Below are 23,943 nucleotides of genomic sequence, written 5' to 3'. Positions count from 1 at the left end.
AGGCAGGAAGGAAACATTCTGGTGTTGTTTCTAGCCTCATCTTTATTGCCCTGCTTACAGAAACTGCCTCTCCGGTTAACCCTTATTACCATTGTAACAACTAAGGCGAAGCGCCCATCGACCTGAGTGACCTTGAGTTGGCCACGCCCAGCCAGTCACATGACCACCGAGCCCCACCTACCCAGATGGTCATTAGGGCAGAGAACCGGTTGTTAAATTATTTGAATCCCACCACTGACTGAGGAATATATTATGTGTAAATGTCTGTCCAAAGCAAATTGTTGCAGAAGGTAAACTGTACATGATAATTTTCATTTGACTATTCATTAATGAAACCCTATCATATTTGATAGGCATGAGAAATGGGACCGAGTTGCCGTTAGGAAAGACCAGCAAAAACAGTGACTAGTTCAAGAAAAATAAAACCATCCATTTGCAGGCATTTGTCTCTGCCTCTTCAAAAAAGATACACAGAGCTACACAGATAAGAGTTACCCATGCATTTTAAATAGGAGTGCAAACTTCCAGTTTAAGGCCAGTGACATACATAAATATTCCACCTGAATGCATGCTTCTATGGTTTCTATTTCTTCATTATTTTGCCAGTATTCTACAGGTCAGCGATGGTTTATAAAAACCTCTAAGACAGTCATAGCTACCACATGATACCATGGCATTCAAGAGAACTGTCCCCACCCACGTATACCTCCTGACTCACTTAGTAAAAAGGGCAGAGCTCGATCTTGGAAATTCCCCAGGGACGCACAGAATATGCTGTCTGGCATTAAGCAGACATGATTACCTCACTGAGCAACTGGATAAAAGGAAGGAATTATGAAGTCTAGCAGGATATATGTTCCTATTGCGTTGCTTAGAGCAGTGTTTCTCAACCTTGGCCACTTGAAGATGTCTGGACTTCAACTCCTAGAAGAATTCTGGGAGTTGAAGTCCAGACATCTTCAAGTGGCCAAGGTTGAGAAACACTGGCTTAAAGAGATGAAGAACAGCTCCCCCCCCCCACTCCTTCTAACAGTAGCCATCTTGCGATCTTTGGAAAGCCACGGGGACAAATTTACCAGTTAAAATACACGCATTCATAAAATCATAACAGCATGAGAAAAATATCTGATCATGGTCTTTAATTAAAATTATATGCTACCAAAGTATCCATCGGCAGTTGGATTTGTTCAGCAAATGATGAGGCCATTGAGAACTGTGATTAGAGAAAAGGCAAGTCAAATCCCCTCGGTGGGTTGGGGGATCTGGAGAAGGGGCCAGCTCGAAATAATTTCTGGAAACTGAAATCTAAGAATCCAGATGTTTCCTTTGACCAGATGGTTTGAAGGAGGGATAAGGTAGCCCACTTGATCATCTAGGACAGTGGTTCCCAAACTTGGCAACTTTAAGACTTGTGGACTTCAACTCCCAGAATTCTCTGTTGGCTGGAGAATTCTGGGAGTTGAAGTCCACAAGTCTTAAAGTTGCCAAGTTTGGGAACCACTGATCTAGGATTTAACCTCCCTTGAAGCGCTGCTCCACCTTGACAAGACAAAAATGCCTCTTGGAGGAAAGAGCATTCAATCTCACAGAAGCACTGAAGCGGAGTGGATCTGGCACAGTCAGCTGCTTCATTTTGATGGAAAGTGCTTTCTGCAATGCTTGTGCCAAGAGGCCATTTTTGTCTAGTACTCGTGTCAAACCACGGTCGCTAAAAGGCTACTTGCAAAGATGTTTCACAACCCTGCAAGGCTATTTTATAGGAACGGTATTAGTGGTTATGCCCTGGCAGGGTGCTAAATGGATCGAGAGGAACAAGACAGCAAAAGTCTTTCTTAAGCGTTCGAAGCCCAGGAAGGCATGAAAATGGTGACTAATCCGCCTAGAAGAAAGTCTGTTTCAAATAATGTGGTTTAGGCATAAATCTATTCATGCTGAAAACAGGAAAACAAATGAAATAAAAAGCAGAGTCCTGCATTTAGATATAAGTGTACATGAAACAGAAATAGTTCTAAAAATAATAATACTAATCTTTCTATCCGGAAAGTTTTTTCCGTGCTGCCATTAGAACAACTGGGAAGAATCTTTTTGCAATGTTCTAAAAAGTTCCACGGTGCTCTTTCTTAAAGCTCTTTTGCTCCCCTCAAATCACACTTGGATGGTAAAATCTGGGTGCATTCATGTCTTTAAAAATGTAATTTAAAAGCAAGCCATCTCTTCAAGTCTTGTCTAATTAGGACCCCCTTTCCCCCTTTATAAGCAATTGCAAAAGAGTGTAAAAATTAACAACTGAAAATTGTACGAACCGTCTTATTGGTATAAAGTGACTTATACTCTGTGAACTCCACTCATGAACACAGACGATGAAGCCAAAGCTTGTTAAATCAAATCTGCGGAATTAGGAATGTGCAAACCAGGATTAGTAAATATGCACCTCCTGAACCCTGATGAAAGATCGAAGGGACTTTTGATGCTTATAGGAACCTGAGCAGCTAATATGTGGAATACATGTGTCAGAGAGAGCAGAAATTAAAGCCACATTTATTTCCACTGAAGTCACACTTAATTCTGTGAAATGCCCTACAATTGAATGCTGTTTCAATGGGAAGTGAAAGAGGAAGCTCTTTATCGAATCTAAGCCAGCACTGCTAATCTCATTTACATTGCCCTGTCCAACACCACCTTATGAAAAAATCCAAAGGCGTTTTTTTTAAAAAAAACAACAGAACAGTTATTTGTAATAACCAACATTTATCAGTTAGCAGGCAGATTAATTTCCATTTGTGCTTAAAAGTCCTTGACTACAATATAAGAAGCAACTCCTTAAGATAGTGATTTTATTCTTTAAAGAATACTGTCAAAGAGACAAAAAAATTATCAGCCTGCACAATCCAAATTAATTTGTACAGAAAATCTTGTATTGCAATGTAAAATTTAAAACTTCAGAAATGTGTTAAGTTTGTAGGAAGAAAATAGGGCTTACTTAAAGCAGAGCAAAAAAACCCCAATTGCTGGAAGTGATGATCATCTGCATGTAAGAAGCTCATTTCTTTCTCTTACTCTCTGTGAGTAATTTCCTGCTTTTATTGGAAACCTTCCACCACTAATCATAGAAGGATCTGAAGATGTGATCAATTTTGCTTCGATGTTGTTGTCAGAAGAAAATGTGAACTGTGTAGGCAAGTCTGGAAAGTCTTCATAAGGACATCCCACCTATAATAACATTTCCTGTTTTTAACCCCTTCATTCTGCACGAGCTCTACCTGCCTGACAAAAATAACTTTCAGAAAGCAGGTTATTTATATCTCAGGGTTTTCCCCTCCTTTATATGTTAAAAATAAAATGGTTAGAAAGACATACTATTTTCTATATAGTTACATATGCAGAGTGCTGACTACTGGAATATCAGATGTAGCTTACAAATCAAATATAAAATCAAAATTAATTCAAATATTCATTTTTGCTTGGAAAAAATGTTAACGCTAACAATGAGACAATTTTTCTCAATTAAATGGGGGAGCGGTGTGGGACCGGTAATGGCTGTAAAGAATGAGTGACTAAGCTTTCAGCGGATGACTAAACTTCGTACAGATAATCTCAATATAGTTGTAGGCAGTTCCTCTGTTATTCCAGACTTCTAAGGAAAAATCTGAGAAATACAGAATAATTTTAATTTATACCTTTGCTCCGCGTAAATGTGATTTATTATTATTATACCAATTTCTTCAATAAACCAAATAGTTTAAATATAATGTATGTCCGTAAACCTGCTAAAACCCTAATAATGGCCTGTCACTTTCTTTGCAAGATGAAATGACAGCTATTTTGAAATGAAAAATGGACTTGAAGATATGTAGGGTTTTATGAATTTATTTTGTTTGTCACTCAAACTTTATGAGTACTTATCCTGAAGCCTTTAAGGAAAATGCAAAAGGGAATCCGCTGGTTTGAGAAAGGCTTCCATGGACAAAAATACCTGGAATGCCACAGAGATAATAGAAGCCCAATTATCTTAAATATATATTCTAATTTTCACATTAGACAAGATATAGGCAGCGTACTGTATAACCAACCATAAATACCTGAATCATTTACTAACTAATCTTCTCTCTCTGCATAATAATTATTTGCTTTATCCTTCAAACTAATCATAAACAAGATAGTCAGATGACTGTGTGCTTATTAAGTAACAGTTAAAGAACTGCTCATCTTCATTTAATGAATGAGCTCATGACAACTAAGACCAGATATATAATCCCGCTCCCATAAATAATTACTAGTCAAAGCGCCAATCGGGCCATTCAATGCTTCCATCTTTCTCTACAGCGCAGCGTAGTAATTTACATATAACAAATCCCAAAACAACAGGGAAATAATTAAACCACTTGATTAGAGTTGGTCAGTGTTTCAATTTGTAATCATGGGATTTTTTTAAAATGATACTTTGTCAACAAAAGTGTGTGTGTATAGTCAAGGCTATGGTTTTCCCAGTTGCAATGTATGGCTGTGAAAGTTGGACCATAAGAAAGGCTGAGCGCCAAAGAATGGAGGCCTTTGAACTCTGGTGCTGGAGGAGACTCCTGTGAGTCCCTTGGACTGCAAGGTGATCAAACCGGTCAGTCCTAGAGGAGATCAACCCTGACTGCTCTTTAGAAGGCCAGATCCTGAAGATGAAAGGAGGAACCTCACACCCTGTTCCTCCCCCCCCCCACTTTCCACTTCTGACTGCTTCACTTTTGTCTGCCTTTGGAGGGGAGCCCAGGCGGGAGGGGGGAAAGAGTATGAAATGGGATGGTCCATCCCTCCCAATCCTGATCAAGTTCTTGCAGGCTAGCTCCTAGGGGAGTGATCCGTGTGGTTCTCTGGCCAGGAACTTTTGTAATGTGAAGAGTGGTGGGGGGGAAACCCCTCCAGCCGCAAAGCCCACATTCAGCGACAGGAGCTGAAGCAGCCTTCCGCACGCCAGGTTTTTTAAATCGGGAAGGAAAGTGTTTTTGGGCAGTAGCGCCACGATTCCCTCTCCTATTCCACAAACGGCGCACACGGCGGTCAAAAAGCATGAAAATGTTACATGTAAAACCAAGAAATGAACTCATCAGCTTGAATATTGAAAAAGCAACCTAAAACATTTCCCGTATTATTTTTCTGGTATGAGCTGAATATAGCTAAAAATTAACAGACTTATCTAATAAACTTATAAATGAAGTAGAGAACTAGGAAACAGAAGAATTTTTTTACCTATTAACAGTTAGTGATTTGAACATTTTGAATAATTTCAATGCAAAGCTCTAATCTCAGCCAAATGTTAATAACATTTTGAAGTGCTTCTCACCACAATCTTTTTATTGGGAATGAAATGTAACACTGTACATCATAAGTCAAAGACTACCAATTATTATGATTCCTGATCATGCAAGGCATTTACTCATAACCAGATTAATTCTGTGTAAATGTCCCTCGGAACTATCACTCAAAACAGAAATGTCAGTCCATTAGCCAACTGGCCCATTATTTTTATCATAGCCTGGAGAGGTTTTTTTATTTTTATTTGATTTGATTTATCAAACATCAAGAGATAACAGGTATAAGTATAAACATGGACATGAAGAAATGAAATGAGTACAAAGAAATGGGGACAGTAAGACAGGGATGGCAGGCACACTGGTGCACTTATGCACGCCCTCTTTACGGACATCTTAGCAATGGGGTGAGCTCAGTGGTGGGCTTCAAAAATTATTTGAACCTACTCTGTGGGTGTGGCTTCCTTTGTGGGAGTGGCTTGCTGGCCATGTGACCTGGTGGGAGTGGCTTGCCGACCATGTGTGTCTCTCTCTTTCTCTTTCCCTCTCTCTTTCCTTCCTTTTGTCTCTCTGTCTCTTTTTCCTTTTTTTCTTTCATCTCTCTCTCACTTTTTCTTTTCTTCTTTCTTTCTTTCTTTCTTTCTTTCTTTCTTTCTTTCTTTCTTTCTTTCTTTCTCTTTCTCTCTCTGTGTGAGTCTGTGTGTTTGTGTGTGTATGTGTGTCAGTGGTGGGTTTCAAAATTTTTTGGAACCTCTTCTGTAGGTGTGGCCTGCTTTCCAGGTCCACTGGTGGAACCTCTTCTAACCGGTTCAGTAGATTTGACAAACCAGTTGTACCGAACTGGTGCGAACTGGTAGAAACCCACCTCTGGGTGAGCTCCACGGTAGACAGTTTGAGATTGAAGCTGTGAGACTTTGAGGATGTAACAACGGAGTAAGGTAGAGCATTCCAGGCGTTTACCACTCTGTTGCTGGTCGTATCTCCTACATGGGATGCAATCTAATTTTGCTGTTTTTAAACAACTGGAAATTAGGAGATTCTTGCTAATTTACTTTAAATCATCAGGAAATCTATTGATCTTAGGTTCTTCTGGCTCCCCCTACCTTAAATAACTTTCTATTTTGCAGAACTTGCTGAAGTGGTTTACGTGTGTAGAAAGAGTTACATGTCTAATTCACTCAGCCAACAGCAGCATTGTGAATCCTTGTATGTAAAAATGAATCAGCACAGGATTCTTACGAGTCAGTCCAGACATGGAGCTATGAACCCTGAACTCATCCAGACACTGAGCTATGAGGTCTCACGTAATGAGTACTGTAATAAAAATGCAGGGATGCGGAATATTTGAAACTGCTAAACCATATTTATCTATATTATTATTTAATATAGTATTTAATAATACTCATTATCTAAGTATATTCTACAATACTTACCTGTTGGAGGAAGACAATCTTTCCAATCAAAGTAACCAGCATAAATTCCGGGTTCCAATGAACCCACAATGGGATCAGCCTTTAGCTCAATGTATATTTCAAATAGCCGCTGATCTAATTCTTTTAATGAATCCATACTAACCTAAAATAGAGACAACCATGATATTAATAATATTAATAGAAAGAATTTGCATGTCACATCCTTTAATCTTGCAAGTGTGCTAGTTAGGTTAATTGCATTTTTTTAACCAATCAATATAAAACGTATTGGCTGTATTTAAACCAAAGTTACTTGTTACAAGAACAGAATATTGGACAATTTACCCCCCAAATCCCATCTGGTTCAATGAAAAAAAAAAGCATCCAATTACGGTATATTAGTATACAGGAAAAAACAAGTAGCATGACAAAGATTTTGTCTTGTTTCTTTATTGTTACTGTGGTTTTGAGCTTGTAATTCCCATTTACAAAATGATACCCAAGAAAAACTGTGTTTTAAAAAATTTCAACAGGGATGAGATAATGTTTTCCAATGTAAGAATACCCAGCAGAGCAGAAAGCAAGGCGCATGGTGTGGCAATTGGTATTTCATAGCCTTACACCGCTTGAATTTGTTTGAATAAAGTGACATAAAGCATTTGAAATAAGGCTCTATGTGTATTTTATTAATTTGAATCACATGACACTGGAAAGACCTTTATGGCTGTCATTCCTTCAAAGCTGGCAAGGTAAGTAGAACAGGAACTGTAGGGATTCTAGGAATGGTATTTTATTATTAAAGGACATAATAAAAGAAATCTTGAAAGTTGTCAAAGTTCCTGTTTTCCCCATCTAATGTCAAATGAAATTAATTCAAATTTCTCTTGCTTCCTTTTTTCTCAAGACTATTTTTTTTTAAAAAGTCACTCCCCTTAACAGGAGGCTTCCCTGAAGCCTTCGGAGCGCTCAAAACGACGCTCCAAGCAAACTGGAAGCCACTTCTGGTTTGCTCGGAGGGTCATTTTGACTGCTCCGGAGGCTTCAGGGAAGGTCCCTGAAGCCTCCGGAGGGCTTCCATGGGAGCGGGGGAGGCTGTTTTTGCCCTCTCAGGTTCCTATAAAGCCTCTGGAGCCTGGGGAGGGCAAAAAAAAGCATGCAAAAATGGGGGGGGGTGCCTGTAATGCGCGCATGCACACTGGGGAGTGCAGCACACCGGCACACGACCCCCCCTGTCCTCCCGCCACATATGGCACGCGAGCCAAAAAAGGTTCGCCATCGCTGCTCTAATCCCTTTGTTTTAGGGTGGAGTTGGAGCGACTGAGTTGAACTGAACATTTATTGGCCAGATGCCCTTACTGACACCTACGTGGAGTTCACAGCAGATATTTTTTCTTTGGGCCCTGATAGAGAAACATCTGCTGCTGCCTAGGACTGAACTCTCAACCTTCTGAGTGGGAAATCAGCGTCTTCACTTCTAGGCCACCAGGCTACTCTTCTGTAGTCAGAAAATACTTACTTGAATAATTTTTTCCACTCCTTGGAAACCATGCTTCTCAAAGTGTTCGGCTAGATTAAGGAAAGTGTGACGTTCTAAATAGCAGCAATTACTGAGGACAATTAAAAGCCTTCGTTCCTAAATAAAAAAAAAAGATCCAATGAAGGGAAGTTATTTAAGAAGAAAATGCACATAGCAAACATTTTGCCCTAATGGTACAAGAAAAGGCAAATGCTAACCAGTTAAAAGTTTAAATAATTAAGTAGGACCTTTAGCATCTTTATTCATTTTATTATATCTACAGAAAAACCAGAACCTTTGACACCTGAAATATTCACAACAGAGGATACAACATCACTGAATCTATGTAAAAACTATTCTTCCACAAGGCACCAGTTACTTAAGGTGCATCATTCTTCTTATATAGAAACATGACAGGAATCATTTATCAAACGTGTTTTGAGATTTGAAAGATCAAATTTGAATGCACACCTGCTTACCAATCAAAAGAAGAAAACAGTGAGCATGGCAACGCAATCGGGATATCTTATAACTTCTTTTTAGGAAGTGATAGTTTCCTAATTTTTCCTGTTTCCAGTTAAGAGTAGGTTGTTGTTGGTTTTTTTTAAAATTTTGGAAACCCCCCTTCCTTACATAACTCTTCTAGCTCAAAAATATCTCTTTGTATGCACTGCATACTTTATTTATTCCCACTGATTTTCAACAATATTCAATATTTTGAAAGCCATTTCAAAACAATCATCTTTCTTTCCTATAAATACTTCATGATTAATTTTAAAGAATCCTTTAGATTATTGTCTTACTGAAATATCTAACCTTTCGACTTCGATATCTTCACCAAGTACTGAATACCATCATGCACAAGTTGATGTTTACACTCTATTATTCTTTCCAGCCTCACAAATATTTCTTGTGTCCCTGGACATTGAAAAACTCCAAAGGATAGGAGTACTCTAATGCTATTTCTACTGAACACTTTTCTTCAAATGTTTCACATCCCCCCCCCCCCCCACACACACACAATTTTTGTGTGGCTGTGGCCATGGCTGAAAAGTTCAATTTTTGTTTCATTAGTCCAAATAATTCCTAAATGTTTGAGGCTTAAAGGTTTTTTTTCTGAGGGGAAAAGCATAGTTTAGAAAGCACACATTTATTTTGTGATGGTTTCAGAGAAAAGGTTAGATCGTGGCTGTATGTGTAATCATTTACTATGGACCTAGAGATAATTACTATAGTGTCAGCTAAATTTTTCAGCAGGTTGTTTCCAGTGATTCATGGCTTCTGTTTTGCAGATCTGACTAGTTGTGTGACAGTTTTAGCAGAAATTTTTCTTGGTCTTCCAGATTTTCCATTGCAGAAAGTGTTTTGATTTTTTGCAGATTTCTCCTACTTTTAAGTGTGATGTTACAATACGTTGCTTAGAAGAAGCAAAGTAGACAGAAGACAATCATAACTGGAGAGGGAAAGAAGGTAGCACTATTTGTTCTCCTGGCAAAGTATCTTTTATCTAGCTAGCGAATCTCAATGAATCAATTCTTTTTTACCATCTTCAACTTTGGAAAATAGCAGAACTAATTAACTGCAAAAACAGGATCAAATTTCTGTATCTGCTGTATTTATTTTTTTCCCATTCAACAAATGATAGGATATAAATAGTCGATATGGATTCAATTGTACAGGAAGATGCCTTTTAACTTTCTACCACAAAGAGGTTGTAGCTTCTGTTCATTTAGATATTGATGAAACAGACAACTTTAACCAGAGATGCCTAAACTTTTGTGTACAACTGTATATGCAAATAAATCAACTGATGTGGAGTTATGAGCCAATTTAAGTGTTTGTGCAAGCTTTTAACTAAAGCAGACATCTAAATTCTTGGCTAGCCAACCACGAATTTCTATTATATTACAGTTTGCAAAACATACTCTGCTAGTAATATTTCCATTTGCAAAGAAATAAAATTAGTACAATATACAATAGAACATACTTCTAAATGAATTATAACATATTGCTTAGATAATTTGCCTTAATTTTGGGTTTAATGAACAGCAATAATACTTACTACAGATAAACTGAAATCTTCATGGATGCTTCCAAATAAATCTGAAGATGACATGTCACCTGGAAGACTAAGGCATTTTGCAAGTAGTCAGTGATTAACCCTTCTTGATATTAGGATAAACCGGCCTTATAAATTTATATTTGTTTCCTAATAACCCTAATGAGTTTAACTGACATGGATTCTTAAAAAAAACCCAGTTAAATATACAGACGGAAGCTCTTATCTTCCATGCTAAAAGTTTTTAATTTTTTTTTAAAAAGAGACCTGAAGTTAATGAAGGGTCATTTTTCCTTTGCCCAGAACCCTTATTGAAGAACATGAATTCACTAGAGTTGGGCAGCGAATTTAAATATATAGTTATATAATAAAAATAGAAATTACAGTTTATGATTTGTCAAGCCTTATTTAAAGAATTAATTTTCCAAATTTTTAGAACCATGAACCATAAGCTAACAACATATATTGTTTGCATACTATACTAAAACATGTTTTGATTCAATGTTAAAGTTGTTAAATTATTTAGCTGTGTCAAATAAATGACACAAATTGTTTGTAGAATCTCTAAAATTGGTGATCTATGAATAAAGTGTTCCTAATAATCATTTCGAGGTGAAATATGACTGAAAACTGAAAAAGTTTGCCAGATTCTAGAATCTGTCAAAAAACTCATCACCAAATTATTTCACTTACTGGGTAGTGTCTATATCACTGTCAGGCTTCGTGCTCAGCTGCTCCAGGCAGTCAATGAATACCTGCAAAATAAATAAAAACAATCTATCTAATACCATAATTTATTACAAGTAGTGCTAATCAAGGTAAGGAATTTAAGTAGCATTTTCCAACCTTTCATCTCTAACAGAGTATTTTTTATTTCATTCAAACAGTTTAATTTTAGCTGAACTTTATTGTCTGATACTTGTTTTTAAATCTACCTCTTATTCTTGGTAAACTGAATTAAATGAACAGTTATGGCTTTAAAGATTTCATCAATCCACAAGCAAAGTGGAGATTTTATTGTCACTACACCTCCGAACAACGTGATGATTTTCATTGCTTTTCTATACAAATGTGTCTTTCTGTGTCCCATATGATAGAAACATGTATTCTCTAATTTATTTTTTCTTTCTAAGGCAAACTATACAATATTTAATAGATATTTCCTTCTTCAGTTCACCAAGTCTCCATCTACATTTAAATGGATTTCATCTAAACCTGCCCTCAAACCAGAAACAGGCCTGGGAAACAGAAAAATGGCAGTTCATAATTAGCAGGAAATGTCATATCACTTCCTCTTTCCTGTCGTTCCCCCCATAATTTCTTTTGTATGTCTCTAAATCTCAAATACAAATGTTAGCCTTCATAATTTCTGTAAATACAGTATTTTCTTCTTTTCACTGTGGTTTTCTGCCTTAAAAAATGAAAAAAAAAATTGCTGAACAGAAATATGCAGTATTTTGGATTTGAAGGCAGAGAGATGCTTTGGTGTACGAGGGGTTCCCTTGTAGCAGCTGTTTGTAGCTCCTTAAAACATCTGCTTCCTTCCTTGGAATTGCAGAAAGGTGCAGAGACATTCATGTCTCTGCATGCTGCGAGAAAACCTTTTGCCTATGGATTTTAACCAAATCCATTTTAGGCAAAAATGAGCAAAAAACAGCCAGTTTTTCGCAAAAATGGGCCTGTTTTTTGTCAAAAGAAAAAAGGACATGAATAGCCTTTAGGAGGCTTATAGAATGCCATTTTTTTGCTCATTTCTGCCCTCCCCAGCCCCGAGGAGGTCTCTGAAAGCCTTCTAAAAGCTTTCACGGCCATTTTGGTGAAGGGGAAGGGGTTTTGGGAGGCAAAAAAAGCTGTATTCAGTGTGTAAGACGCACCCAGATTTTCAGCCTCTTTTTTGAGGGAAAAAGGTGCTTCTTACACTCCGAAAAATACACTCCGTGTATTACACTCCGAAAAATACGGTAAATCCTACATTAGTCTAGCCCAGTGTTTCTCAACCTTGGCAACTTGAAGATGTCCGGACTTCAACTCCCAGAATTCCCCAGCCAGCGAATATATATATATATATAGAAGAGGGTCAATATTTTGAGTTACCTCAAAATAGCTCCTCAGTTATTCTGTTCAGTTCTAATTTGTTAATAATAAAGTTCAGTACTAGTGGCACAAAAATGGATGATATTTATAAACAGTAACTTCTCAAGCACATGAACAAACCTATTAGCACTAGCACTTACATATCACTTCCCAGTACTTTACAGCCCTCTCTAAGTGGTCAGGATATTGCCCCCAATAATCTTGGTCCTCATTTCACCGACCTCGGAAGGATGGAAGACCCTATTAATTTATATCCTTCTCTTTTAAGTCATACATCACCTGCATGATATTAATGCTCAGATGGCACACATCCTCCTGTATTTTTGTTTGCTGAAAGACCTAAAGAAAAACAATTATTGGAACAACTGAGTGAAATAGCTTCACATGAAAAAGCCGATGCATTTCCGATGCATTTGTCTTGCTCTTAACTAACAGCTTGCAGCTACCCAATGCACTCTCTAAATAGGGACTAAAAGAATCAATAACCAGAAGCTAGATTTAATTTCTTATGACATCTTTCAAGTATTCTGCTACACAGATCCAGGAGTCTGATCTTATGAATGCTTTACAAGGCACTGAAGTTTGGATGCCAAGTGCACAGATCTGCAGATAAGTCAAAGGATATATTTATGTTAATTCTCTTCCAAAATAAATCTACTAAGGATGCCAAACACTAGTTTTCTCTTCAAGTTGTAGTAAAAGAGAACACATATGAATCTGACTGCTTTGATTGTATATTTTAATTGCTATTGTGGCTTGATCTGTTTTCTGCAACAGTTACCTAGATTATTTTTAGTGATTTCTCATTTTGAAGTAGTCATGGAATCAAATAATGATTTTGAAGAACAGGTTATCAGCTTAATAATTTAATTTGAAAGAATGGTGAATGCTTACTGAATGTTTAATTATTCAACACACAATATGAATAGACTGCACCAAGTTTCACCTGCAAAGTATAGCTTTAAATTCTGCTTTATATTATTAATTATTACATGGAAGAAAAGAGATGAATTAAACATTACTTACGCTAGTCTCCCCAGGTTTACAGTCCAAAACTCCTTTAAGTGACTGGATAGAATGTATAACACATTGTTCAAACTGTGATGGCTAAAAGGAGAAAGAGAAAACTGAAGACTAGTAATAAAAAAAACCTTATTTGATAATTTTTAATTAATTATACATCCAAGTATTTGTCCACTTAAGGATGAAGACCTCAAGTTTGCGTACTAATTAGAGTGTTCAAGTGCACAAAAGTATCTGAAACTGTGTGTAAATCTAATAATATAATGTCATCGAGATCCCTGAAATAATCAAATAATACGGTGGCCTTTATTTTTCAGAATTCTTCATCTAGCAGAACCAATATATTTAAAGGGGATTACATTAAGGGCAACTTTCATAAAAAGAGCTCATTAATTGCAATCCTATTATAAAATATATTCTACAATTTCAGGGACAATACACACTTTTCTATTCCCTTTAACAATTCTGTGATTCAGGTTAAAAATTATGGCTAACTGTTGTGGCCCAGCAGGTGCTGTTGGAGCTGCCACCAGACTCTGACAGCGAGGGGCCCTCTGAGTTGGCTGTAGAGGATGTGGAGGATCCTGGACAGGGTTCCAACTCCGAGCAGGGCGCAGAGATGCTGGTTGAGCCTTGGACCAATGGGGAGGAGACAAGGGAGAGTGAGCTGGAGGCCAGTAGCGAGTTGTTCCTGGATGCACGCCATCGAAGAGCTACTAGGCGTCAGGAACAATTACGCAATTACAGGAGGTGATTGCACTCAGCTGGTGGTCATTAGGTTCCTCTCCAGACTATAAAAAGCTACTTGTGCACGCGTCCTTCTTTGCAGAAGTCAACGCAGGATTGAATGTCGGAGGACATTACTGTGAGCTTGGCAGGCTGGATTGCTGCCAAGCCTTATCTGTGTTTATTGCTGCCTGAGTTTGTCTGAGTTGCTGCCAAGGTCCTTATCTGTTTGTTCTGCTTGGCTTTCAGCCACCCAGGTTTTGGTGTCTTGCTATTAAAGTACATTCCAGTTAAGCTTGTCTCGGCATTCATTACTGGACGGAGGAGGGGGTCAGAACAGTTAACAATGAAAAAAAAAATAGCTTGTAAAAGTGAATGGGGATTTGACTCCAGATTTTCTCAGTCTCAATGATAGTCTAGCTCTTCACTCCTGTGAAGTTCCCCAGTTCCTTCAGATGTAGTTCCTCTTGAGGCTACAACTTCTAGAACTGCCATAAGATTGTTCTTCTTAAATAGGTGGCACTTGATTTTTTCCCCATATTCAATTTCCAGGCATGCCAACCCAAATTTAACACTACTCCGTTCAATGCCAATATTTGAGGAAAAAATGGGGAATTTACCCACCAAACTGGTTAAGCTTTCATTATCAACAATCCAATCCTCCTTCTCAGCCAATTTTTTCACATCTGTAAAAAAAGCAATAATGTCAAAAGTGTTATCTTCAGCATAGCATAAGCCTACACTACGAACTGAAATGATTTGTCATTCAAGAATGTTGTCAATGTTATATTAAAAAAGAATGGCAACATCTTTTATACATTAAGCTTACTGCAAGCAAAGAAGGAAACTGAACCTGTATTGGAAAGGTTGTACATTAATTGTTATAATATCTTAGTTATGTTCACCACTTTGAGTTATAAAGCAGAATAACAATCAAGTAATAATAATGTATGTTGTTCATTGTATTTGAAAATGTTTTTAAGAGGTAAAACAATTATATCAAATGAACAATTTCCATATTCTACAAACTCTTTAATTAAGGACTATAGAACAAAACTATCAGTAAGGTAAATTCAGAGGTACAGGTAGTGTTGTGACTCAGCAGAAACCTCCTGTGAGTTGTTTCGGGATGCAGGGCTGACCGACTCACAGGAGAGGATAACAAGCAGCTGTGGCTCGTTAGGATCTCCTCCTGCGGATAAAAGACTGATGGTGCCACGCCCTAGTGGCAGAAGTCAACGTTCCGTTCCATTCTGTTCCGTTCCTGTTCTAGTCAACGTTCCCCGTTTGTGTTCATGATTCAGAGAAACCAACTTGGAGAAGTGGTTTGCTGTAAGAGTTTGTTTTTGCATTTGCTGCTTAACTTTTTTGCCAGAGAATTTATCTGTGTTTATTTTGGGCTCGCAGCCAGCAAGAGCTGGGATAAAAACATTCCTTTGCAAGCTTTGTTTGGCTGTAGTTTCTGAACGAGCAAGGTGGGGATCAGAACAGGTAGTGTACCTTTTCGGTAACTTTTCAAAGTTACAATGGTGCCAAATGAGATTTAAAACCAGTTCTCAAACTTGGGAGCAGTTGCAGCGCCCCCACAATAATATGATCACAATTCGCAGGCTTAGCAATTGGTACACCATTGTTAAGAGTTGCATTGTCCAGGAATCACCCTTTGCAACTATCACAGCTGGCTCCCCCTGACAAGCAAAGTCAACAGGGAAGTTGGCAGGAAGTTGCTGGCTACAGTCACATGACACCCCACTTAACAACCGTGGCGATTCATTTAGCAACTGCAACTGACACTGTAAGCTGGGCAGTCACACAATGGGATGGAGATGATGGTCCCAAACGCCATCAGTAAGCAAGGACTATCATTATGTAAAAATAAAATCACAGGTGAGGATTTAAAAAAAAAAACCAACAACAACCAGAGATCATCACTGATAAGAATTTTAAAAAAACAACAACAAACTATTACAACCTTCAGCTGTGTGTTGCAATGTAATCATTATACAACGGACTCTCAGGTCAAAAATGAGATCCTGGATGATTTGAAGCATATCGTTTGGTATTTCAAGTGCTGTAAGAGATTCATAACTAAGCCTGGAAAGAAAAGAAAGTAAAATTTATAATGAGCCCACTTGCTTATTATGTGATTCAGCGTGGCACGACAAAACCGCGCTCGTCCAAATAGCGGCGACAAAACCGCGTTGCTAAAGCCGCGACGTCATCACTGCGACGTCATCACCGCGGCGACAACAGCGCGGCGACAGAAAGCCGATTTAAATTAAGGTAAGGGTTAGGATTAGGTTTAGGGGTTTGGTTTAGGGTTAGGTTTGGGGTTAGGTTTAGGGTGCTGAGTGCTTCGGACGGCGCGGATTTGCCCTCCGCGCTTATGTCGGCGTGGATAAGGGCTTCGCGGTATTGTGGGTGAACCGTGATTCAGATGTCAAGGTATCCTCAAGAGGGGATGTGTAATATGTGTGTGAATAGAAAAAAAAATCACCTTAGTACCTCCTCCTCCAGTGGAGCCCTTTTCTTTCAGCAGTGCCATATACTGAGGAAAAGTCCTAATGATATTTAATGCAATTGTAACTCAAGAAAAATACAAGTAAAAGCACAACAGCGGTGCTAAGTGAAATCTGGGTCTGAAAATGCCCACTTTCTTTATGACACAGCTCTCCCCATCTATAGATAAACAGTATAGTATCATTATCTTGTTAGAAGGCTAAGACTGTGCCAGTAATTTCACCCTCAGACTCTGGAAATATTCATACCTTTTCCTCCTATGAGCTCATATTATGATTTAGTTTCAAGTAATTTAGTAGTGAAAACACTAATGTTTTGAGTGCACAAACTTTTGTTTTCTACATGACAAGCCAACTTTTGCTGAGAGCAGGACAGACCGTACTTTCGAGTAATTCCCAAGATCTCACAATTTTTATCATATTTTGGGATTGGCCACCTTTACCATACAGTCTTTTGGTAGATGTTGACACGCTGCAATTCTTAAACTCTTTATTTTTTAGTACTTCCTTGTCTCAAGTGTGAGGAATAATAGAGGAATTTTGGGAAGAAATGCTGGAATACTTGACAGCAAGGGAATTTAAAGTTGACAATAGTCAATGTATTGTCTGAAGTCAACAAAGCATTATTTTAACAAAAAACAAATTAATACCAAGTAAGATTACATGGCAATAAAAACTAATGGAAAAAGGAATTTTAGATGCATTAAAAGCGTAGTCGTAAGTAATTCCAATGAAAAATTTAAAGAAAGCAGAATCAGTCAATAGAATGCACTAAAATGTTATGGAATTATGGAAAGAACATATAACAAGGGAGAAAAAAGACTACATACATACAGACTATAATTTGAATGGTTAGGAATCTTATGTTTAAATAAAAGGAAGAAAGAAAAAGAAACTCCACTTCTTTGGAACATGCAATATCATAGCACGTGTACAAAGGAGACATAATTTGGATTATGATATTCATCTTCTCTATGTTCTTCTTACTCCCTGCATCTATAACTCTGATTGACATTTACCTGCAAAACAGAGAAAAAGAAGAACCCAGGAAGCCAAAATAAAACAATGTGATATGAAATCATGGGAAGACGCTAAGGCACATCTTCCAGTGATTAATCTATAAGTTTATAAAAACAGTCCAGCCAGTTCTGCTTTGTCTCTATTTTAATTTCTTAAAATAGATTGTGGGAATTAAGTGGTAAAACAGCAGATTAGTTAACTATGGACCCATAGATGGTTTGAAAACTATACTCAAGGGAACATTGTCAATACTTCCATCAAAAATGCTATGAGGTCATAATCCTGAGCCCCAGTACTCTTCAAAGTTTCATTCATGACTTGGATGAAATTATGGAGGTATGTAAAAACAGCCTGTAAAAGTACAATTTCTAATCTACTGCTCAGGGAAGTTCTGTCTATATATGGTCAAATCCTGGGCGTCATTGGTAGGGCACATCTCAGGATGTTATGTTATGAACTATGAGGATGTTATGGCGTTTTAGGAGTTTGTTTTCTCCTGTGTGGTTCAGCGTGGCTCTGCATGGCCTGGTATGAACTGGGCCATGGGTGACCCACACCTACACAAGGAACTATATTACAACAGAGGTAAATGCTTGTTTGCAAATTTACAAACTTGTTTGTCCTAGCTAATATTCCTGAACAGGGATTTGCAAGGATGATGACTTTTCAGAGTGATAATGAGCACAGGTGAGGGGAGTTCAAATTTTGGGAATGTCTGAGGGTCACTCTCAGAAGTGACTTGCACTCTACTTGGAAAAACCAACTTATTCAAGCCTTTCTCTCCTTCTATCCCTCTACCTACCTACACACTCTTTCCCTACTTACCTACTATATTTCTCTCTCTCTCTCTCTCTCTCTATTTCTCTCTCTCTCTCTTCCTTTATCTACTTACCTAACTACTCTCTCTCTCTTCCTACCTACTGTACCTACACACTCTTTCCCTACTTATCTACTATATTTCTCTCTCTCCCTTTCCCTCTCTATCCCTTTATCTACCTACATACTTTTTTTAAAAAAATTGCCTCTTCAAAACCTTGGTGCGTCTTATACTCCGAAAAATACGGTACCAAGAGAGATAGCAAGATCATCTTTCTTGGATGCATTCAAGAGGAGGTTTGTTGGAAGATTTAATTTTCATTCCAGCATTGAGCAGGAGATTGGACACAATTGCCTGAAAGTCTTTTTCCAATTCTGGGACCCTATTTTTGTGGGTACTTTGTCTCAATTAGATCTGTAGTTTTGTAAACTCCAAATTATTTGGGTCATATAGGATATTCAAAACTGGTTCAGAATAGATGGGGCTTGCTGAAAGAAACCACACCCGGCATTGATTTAAGATAAAACTAACCTTACAGTTTGAATGGCATGGGGTAACCACTGGCTAGAAAGCTCAGGCTTCATGTCCCAGCCACCGTATTCTTTTAGTTCATTTTCTTCAAGGCTGAATGGAAGCAGAGCACCACGTATCAGTTTGACCTGTGATTGCATCACTTGCTGAATCATCATCTAGGACCGGAAAGGAAAGACATCATGTTGAGCCAATAAACCAGTGGTGGGTTTCAAAAATTGTTGGAACCTACTCTGTGGGTGTGGCCTCCTTTGTGGGAGTGGCTTGCCACCCATGTGACCCGATATGAAATTATGAATTAGTACTTAGGTCGGTCCAAGTAGCTATTCAGAAACTCTGGCATTGAAGCATGCAAGTCTTAAAGCTGTCAAGTTACAAGATCCTTGCCAGTGGTGGGTTTCAGAAAAGTTTGGAACCTCTTCTGGAGGTGTGGCCTGCTTTCCGGGTCCACTGGTGGAACCTCTTCTAACCGGTTCAGTAGATTTGACGAACCGGTTCTACCAAATAGGTGCGAACTGGTAGGAACCCACCTCTGCAATAAATCATTGTATATGGAAACGAAGAAACATTCCCTTTGATAAAACAGTTCATTAAGTTCTGTCAGGACTGGGATGAAGGTAACAGCAATTTAAATAACACTGAATGTGTGGAAGGTAGGTTTTTTAATTAGCCAATCTATTATTAGTCAATCTGATTAAATGTCCTGTTACCACTGGGAGATTAGTCTTGCTAAGTTTTCATTCTGTAATCAGACAACTGCCAGCAGCAAGGAAGTAAAACAGAGAAAGGATTTATATTAGCAAAGGTTAAAGAAAAATGCTCACACATAATAGAGGTCCAAGAACCAATGACCTCAAGGTACAAATTAGGCCTAGGGAACAAGACAAAGGCTCTAACAGCTGGACACAGGAGCGCATTACATGGAGGCACATCCAGCATTGTATTATGTCCCATTAACCAGAATGGTATTGCAGATTTTAAGCCTATGCCATAAAGCTCAATACAGATTCTCTGTGTATCTGGCAACAACAGGGTTTGCTCAGTAAATTCTCACTACAAACAGCCTTCACTCTAAACCAGGAGTGTCAAAATCACATAGTGGTGGGTTTCAAAAATGTTTGGAACTTCTTCTGTAGGTGTGGCCTGCTTTCCGGGTCCACTGGTGGAACCTCTTCTAACCAGTAGATTTGACGAACCAGTTCTACCGAATAGGTGCAAACTGGTAGGAACCCACCTCTGGCCTGCTCCCTTACCTTGAAATCATTTTGCCTCTGCCTGGCATTCTTCTTTGATCTTTCCATTTGGCCAGATTTTTCAGCAGTCTTATAAAAGAAAAAGAGATTCCAATCTTACCACATTAGCATTATCAGGAACACATGAACTATTCTATGCATTCAATTTTGCTACAAAGAGTATAATTACTGTAAGGATTTTGCAACAAGTTGAAAAGAGACTTTAAAACCGGATTAATGTTCTAGCATACTTTAATAAAATAACAGAGAACATTAGCAGAAATAAAAACATATTGATATTTTAACCTTTTTCATACCAAAACAGTTTTCCTACTAAATACTCCTAAAAATGAGTTTGCTATACCATATTCAAGTATACTCAATAAATTCAAAGTATATTAAAGATATTGTTTTAGTATCCTTTCAGCTTTCCAAAGAATGAAATGCAGTCTGCCTACTAAGAATGAACCAAAGCATATCCTCTTCCATTTAGAAATGTTTAGCTGAGCAAAGGAATCCTATCTATACATTCTGAATATATAACAATTCTCTATTTTGGTGAATTCCTGATGGTGTTACAAAATCCAGACCCCAGGGTCATTAATTGGGGAATCAAGAGAGAATGGGTCTGGTTAATTGAAATTCTTATGTTTTTTGAATATGGAATTAGATTATATGATCTCTGTTTCCTTTTAGATATACAGAATCTACGAACACTATAAATATATTCAACAAAATATTTCCCCTCTTCCCACTTTTTTTCAATTTTGTTGAATTGGTTAATCCCTTCATGTAGAAATTTCTGTAAGCCCAACGGTTACAACTTGCACATTTACCACATGTATAAACAAGACTCTTCACTTCCGTTACTAACTTTCTAAACCTAGTAAAACCATAGCAATCCTTAACTGGCTTTTGAAAATATGCAGGTCATCTTTACGAGTAGTGAGACTAAGTCATTCAGCTTCTTTATTACTATTTTTTCCCCCATGATTGCTCATTACTTTCATGACTAAATTATATCCTATATGAGTTTTGAACACAACTTTTATGAGAACCATTGTGTCTGTGTTCAACTGGCTTCTTATTTTTAAAGTAACACAGACGTGAGAAACAACTTGCCAAAATGGAATGCAATGTTTATATATTTTGGCACTACTTCCAAGCATGGGAAATGTTTTAAAACAATCTTAGTAGCTTGAATATTGAACTGAAGCATGGATTATCAAAGAATTGGAGATCATCTTCCGATTTCCTTAGCCCCAGGTGTCCACCAATGAGGCATGCACCTGGATATCTCCGTGACCGCCTCCTGCAACATACCTCCCAGCGTCCAATAAGATCGCACAGGGCGGGCCTTCTCCGGGTACCATCGGCCACACAATGCCGTCTGGCGGCTCCTCGGGGGAGAGCCTTCTCTGTTGCTGCCCCGGCCCTTTGGAACGATCTACCCCCTGAGATCCGGACCCTCCCCACTCTCCTGGCCTTCTCTAAGTCCGTTAAGACCTGGCTGTTCTGGCAGGCCTGGGGCTGTTGATCTTGACTGAACTTCAGCCCCATTATAACTGAGTGCATGTTGTGTTTTCTGTTTTTAAGTTGTCCTGTCTTGTGTTTTAATCTTTTTTAATCTTTTAAAAATTGCTTTTATGTAAGCCACCCGGGGTCCTTCGGGATTGGGCGGCATACAAATCTATTAAAATTACAAATTATAGGCCTCTTCATCTGTCAGACAGAAGCAGAGTAGAAAAAGCAGTTAATTTGAATTTGCTGTTGTGCAATTATCATTCTACTCTCAACACTTGATAGAAATGGCTGAGGAGAGCAGTTGTCATTCTTTAGGTGATTGTATAAATGCTGGAAGACTGGTAATAAGGGAGAGTCATGTTTTGTCAATATTACACAGGGTGAGAAGGCAAGTAATAGTAGTAGTTAGTATTCTTAACAGCTGAAGAGTGATAAATCCTTGAAGCTGCTTAGTGTCATTTTTGATGCAGAAGGAATTGCAGAAGCAATCTATAAAGGAAGAGCAATATATTTGTATTCTATTTTCCTTCTCATATCTCAATATGCCTGCAATTCCCAATTCAATTACAGGTACAGAGATGCTGATTGGATTATGGCAGTGGTTCCCAAACTTGGCAACTTCAAGACTTGTGGACTTCAACTCCCAGAATTCTCCAGCCAGCTCTTCTGGCTGGAGAACTCTGGGAGTTGAAATCCACAAGTCTTAAAGTTGCCAAGTTTGGGAAACACTGGATTATGGGAACCTAGTGAAGATTATAGAAATTTGAATCTGAGACAAACCCCCAATTCTTACTCTAAATTTCAGCTACTGTATCAAACAGGTTCACAAGGGAAAGAATGATCCCCCCCCCACGCGTCCCCCCAACTTCTCTGACCAGTTGGCTCTTCCTTAGGTTTTCAGAAAAAATAATCACCTGGTTTGTTAGCAAAAAATTATGACAAAAGATTAAATCACACTTGATATTTAAGCAAAAGAATGTTTGAATAAGCCAAACATTGTTTTTATATTCCCCACAAACTGCATATTATCTAAATACCAAATGCAAATACTCTTACCTCACTAAATAAGCTTCCATTCACATAAGAAATCCAAAGTTTCCAGAAATTGGGAAGCTGGCTTACTACAAGCTTAGTTAACTTTTCAACAAATGCTACTTGCTGAGGAGTTTTAAACCGCCAATCTGAAAAAGATACAAGATACCAATTCATTACCAGAAAATTGTTAAAGAGGAATTATATTTGTGATTGACATCAAGTGGCAATTCATAAATGCTAAAGAAATAAATATGTTAAATAGTGTTAAATAAGACTTGGCACCACACTGCTTCACTTAGCAAATTTAAGTCTCACAGAAGCGCTCACAGTAAGAGTTCAATTGACTGACATTTGTGATTCAAAATAAATTAATCCAATTAGCTGCTCTTTAAAAAAATCTGATGTCAATATACTTAAATACAGCTACCGTAAGCCAAATTAAGACTACATAATGAGATAATGAGAACAGACCAGGGGTGGGTTTCTCCCAGTTTGCACTGGTACGCCAGAACCGGTTCGTGAAATTTAGCCTACCTTTTGGAAACTGTTCCAAAAGGAAGGAAGGAAAGAAGGAAGGAAGGAAAGAAGGAAGGGGGAGAGATACACACAGGAAAGGAAGAGATACACACAAGAAAGGAAGGAAGGAATGGAGGGAGAGGGAGAAAAAGAGAGAGACAAAGATAGAAAGAAAAAGAAAAAAGAAAGAAAAAGGAAGTGGGAGAGAGACAAGAAAGAAAGAAAGAGGTGGAGAGAGACAAAAGGAAGGAAGAAAGAAAGGAAAGAGTGAGTGAGAGAGAGAGAGAGAGAGAGAGAGGGAGGGAGGGAGAGAAAGAAAAAGAAAGAGAACTTATGATCACAATTGAGCCCAAAATTTTGGTTGCTAAGCAAGAGCATTGTTAAGTGAGTTTCACCACATTTTCCAAGTTGGCCACGCCTACCCGGTCACACGCCCACCAAGCCACACCCACCCAGTCACATGACCACCGAGCCACTCCCACAAAACAGGCCACACCCACAGAATAGGTTCTAAAAATTTTGAAACCCACCCCTGGAACAGACATTTAACTGGCGACCTCCTAACTAGTAATTCAAAGTTTTACCTAATGCATTACACCTGCGAGGTAAATATTCTTCCATG

At 38.2% G+C, this 23,943-nt stretch overlaps 1 protein-coding gene across 1 annotated transcript in view; it reads right to left on the bottom strand.

The window, feature by feature from the left end:
- Positions 1–23,943, bottom strand: part of EXOC2 (exocyst complex component 2) — an 84,979-nt gene that overhangs the window by 10,645 nt on the left and 50,391 nt on the right. The window contains exons 13-23 of the mRNA XM_032222779.1: positions 22,827–22,951; positions 20,268–20,336; positions 19,015–19,172; positions 16,100–16,221; positions 14,752–14,813; positions 13,405–13,485; positions 12,658–12,717; positions 10,978–11,039; positions 10,288–10,354; positions 8,226–8,342; positions 6,731–6,872 (exon numbers count right to left, since the gene is read on the bottom strand). Of these exons, the coding sequence (XP_032078670.1) occupies positions 6,731–6,872; positions 8,226–8,342; positions 10,288–10,354; positions 10,978–11,039; positions 12,658–12,717; positions 13,405–13,485; positions 14,752–14,813; positions 16,100–16,221; positions 19,015–19,172; positions 20,268–20,336; positions 22,827–22,951 (1,065 nt within the window). The remainder of the gene's footprint in view (positions 1–6,730; positions 6,873–8,225; positions 8,343–10,287; positions 10,355–10,977; positions 11,040–12,657; positions 12,718–13,404; positions 13,486–14,751; positions 14,814–16,099; positions 16,222–19,014; positions 19,173–20,267; positions 20,337–22,826; positions 22,952–23,943) is intronic.

Source organism: Thamnophis elegans, chromosome 8 (genome assembly GCF_009769535.1).
Source record: "Thamnophis elegans isolate rThaEle1 chromosome 8, rThaEle1.pri, whole genome shotgun sequence".
NCBI lineage: Eukaryota > Metazoa > Chordata > Lepidosauria > Squamata > Colubridae > Thamnophis > Thamnophis elegans.
Note: the sequence above shows the minus strand (reverse complement) of the source record. Positions and strands in the feature narration are given on the sequence as shown.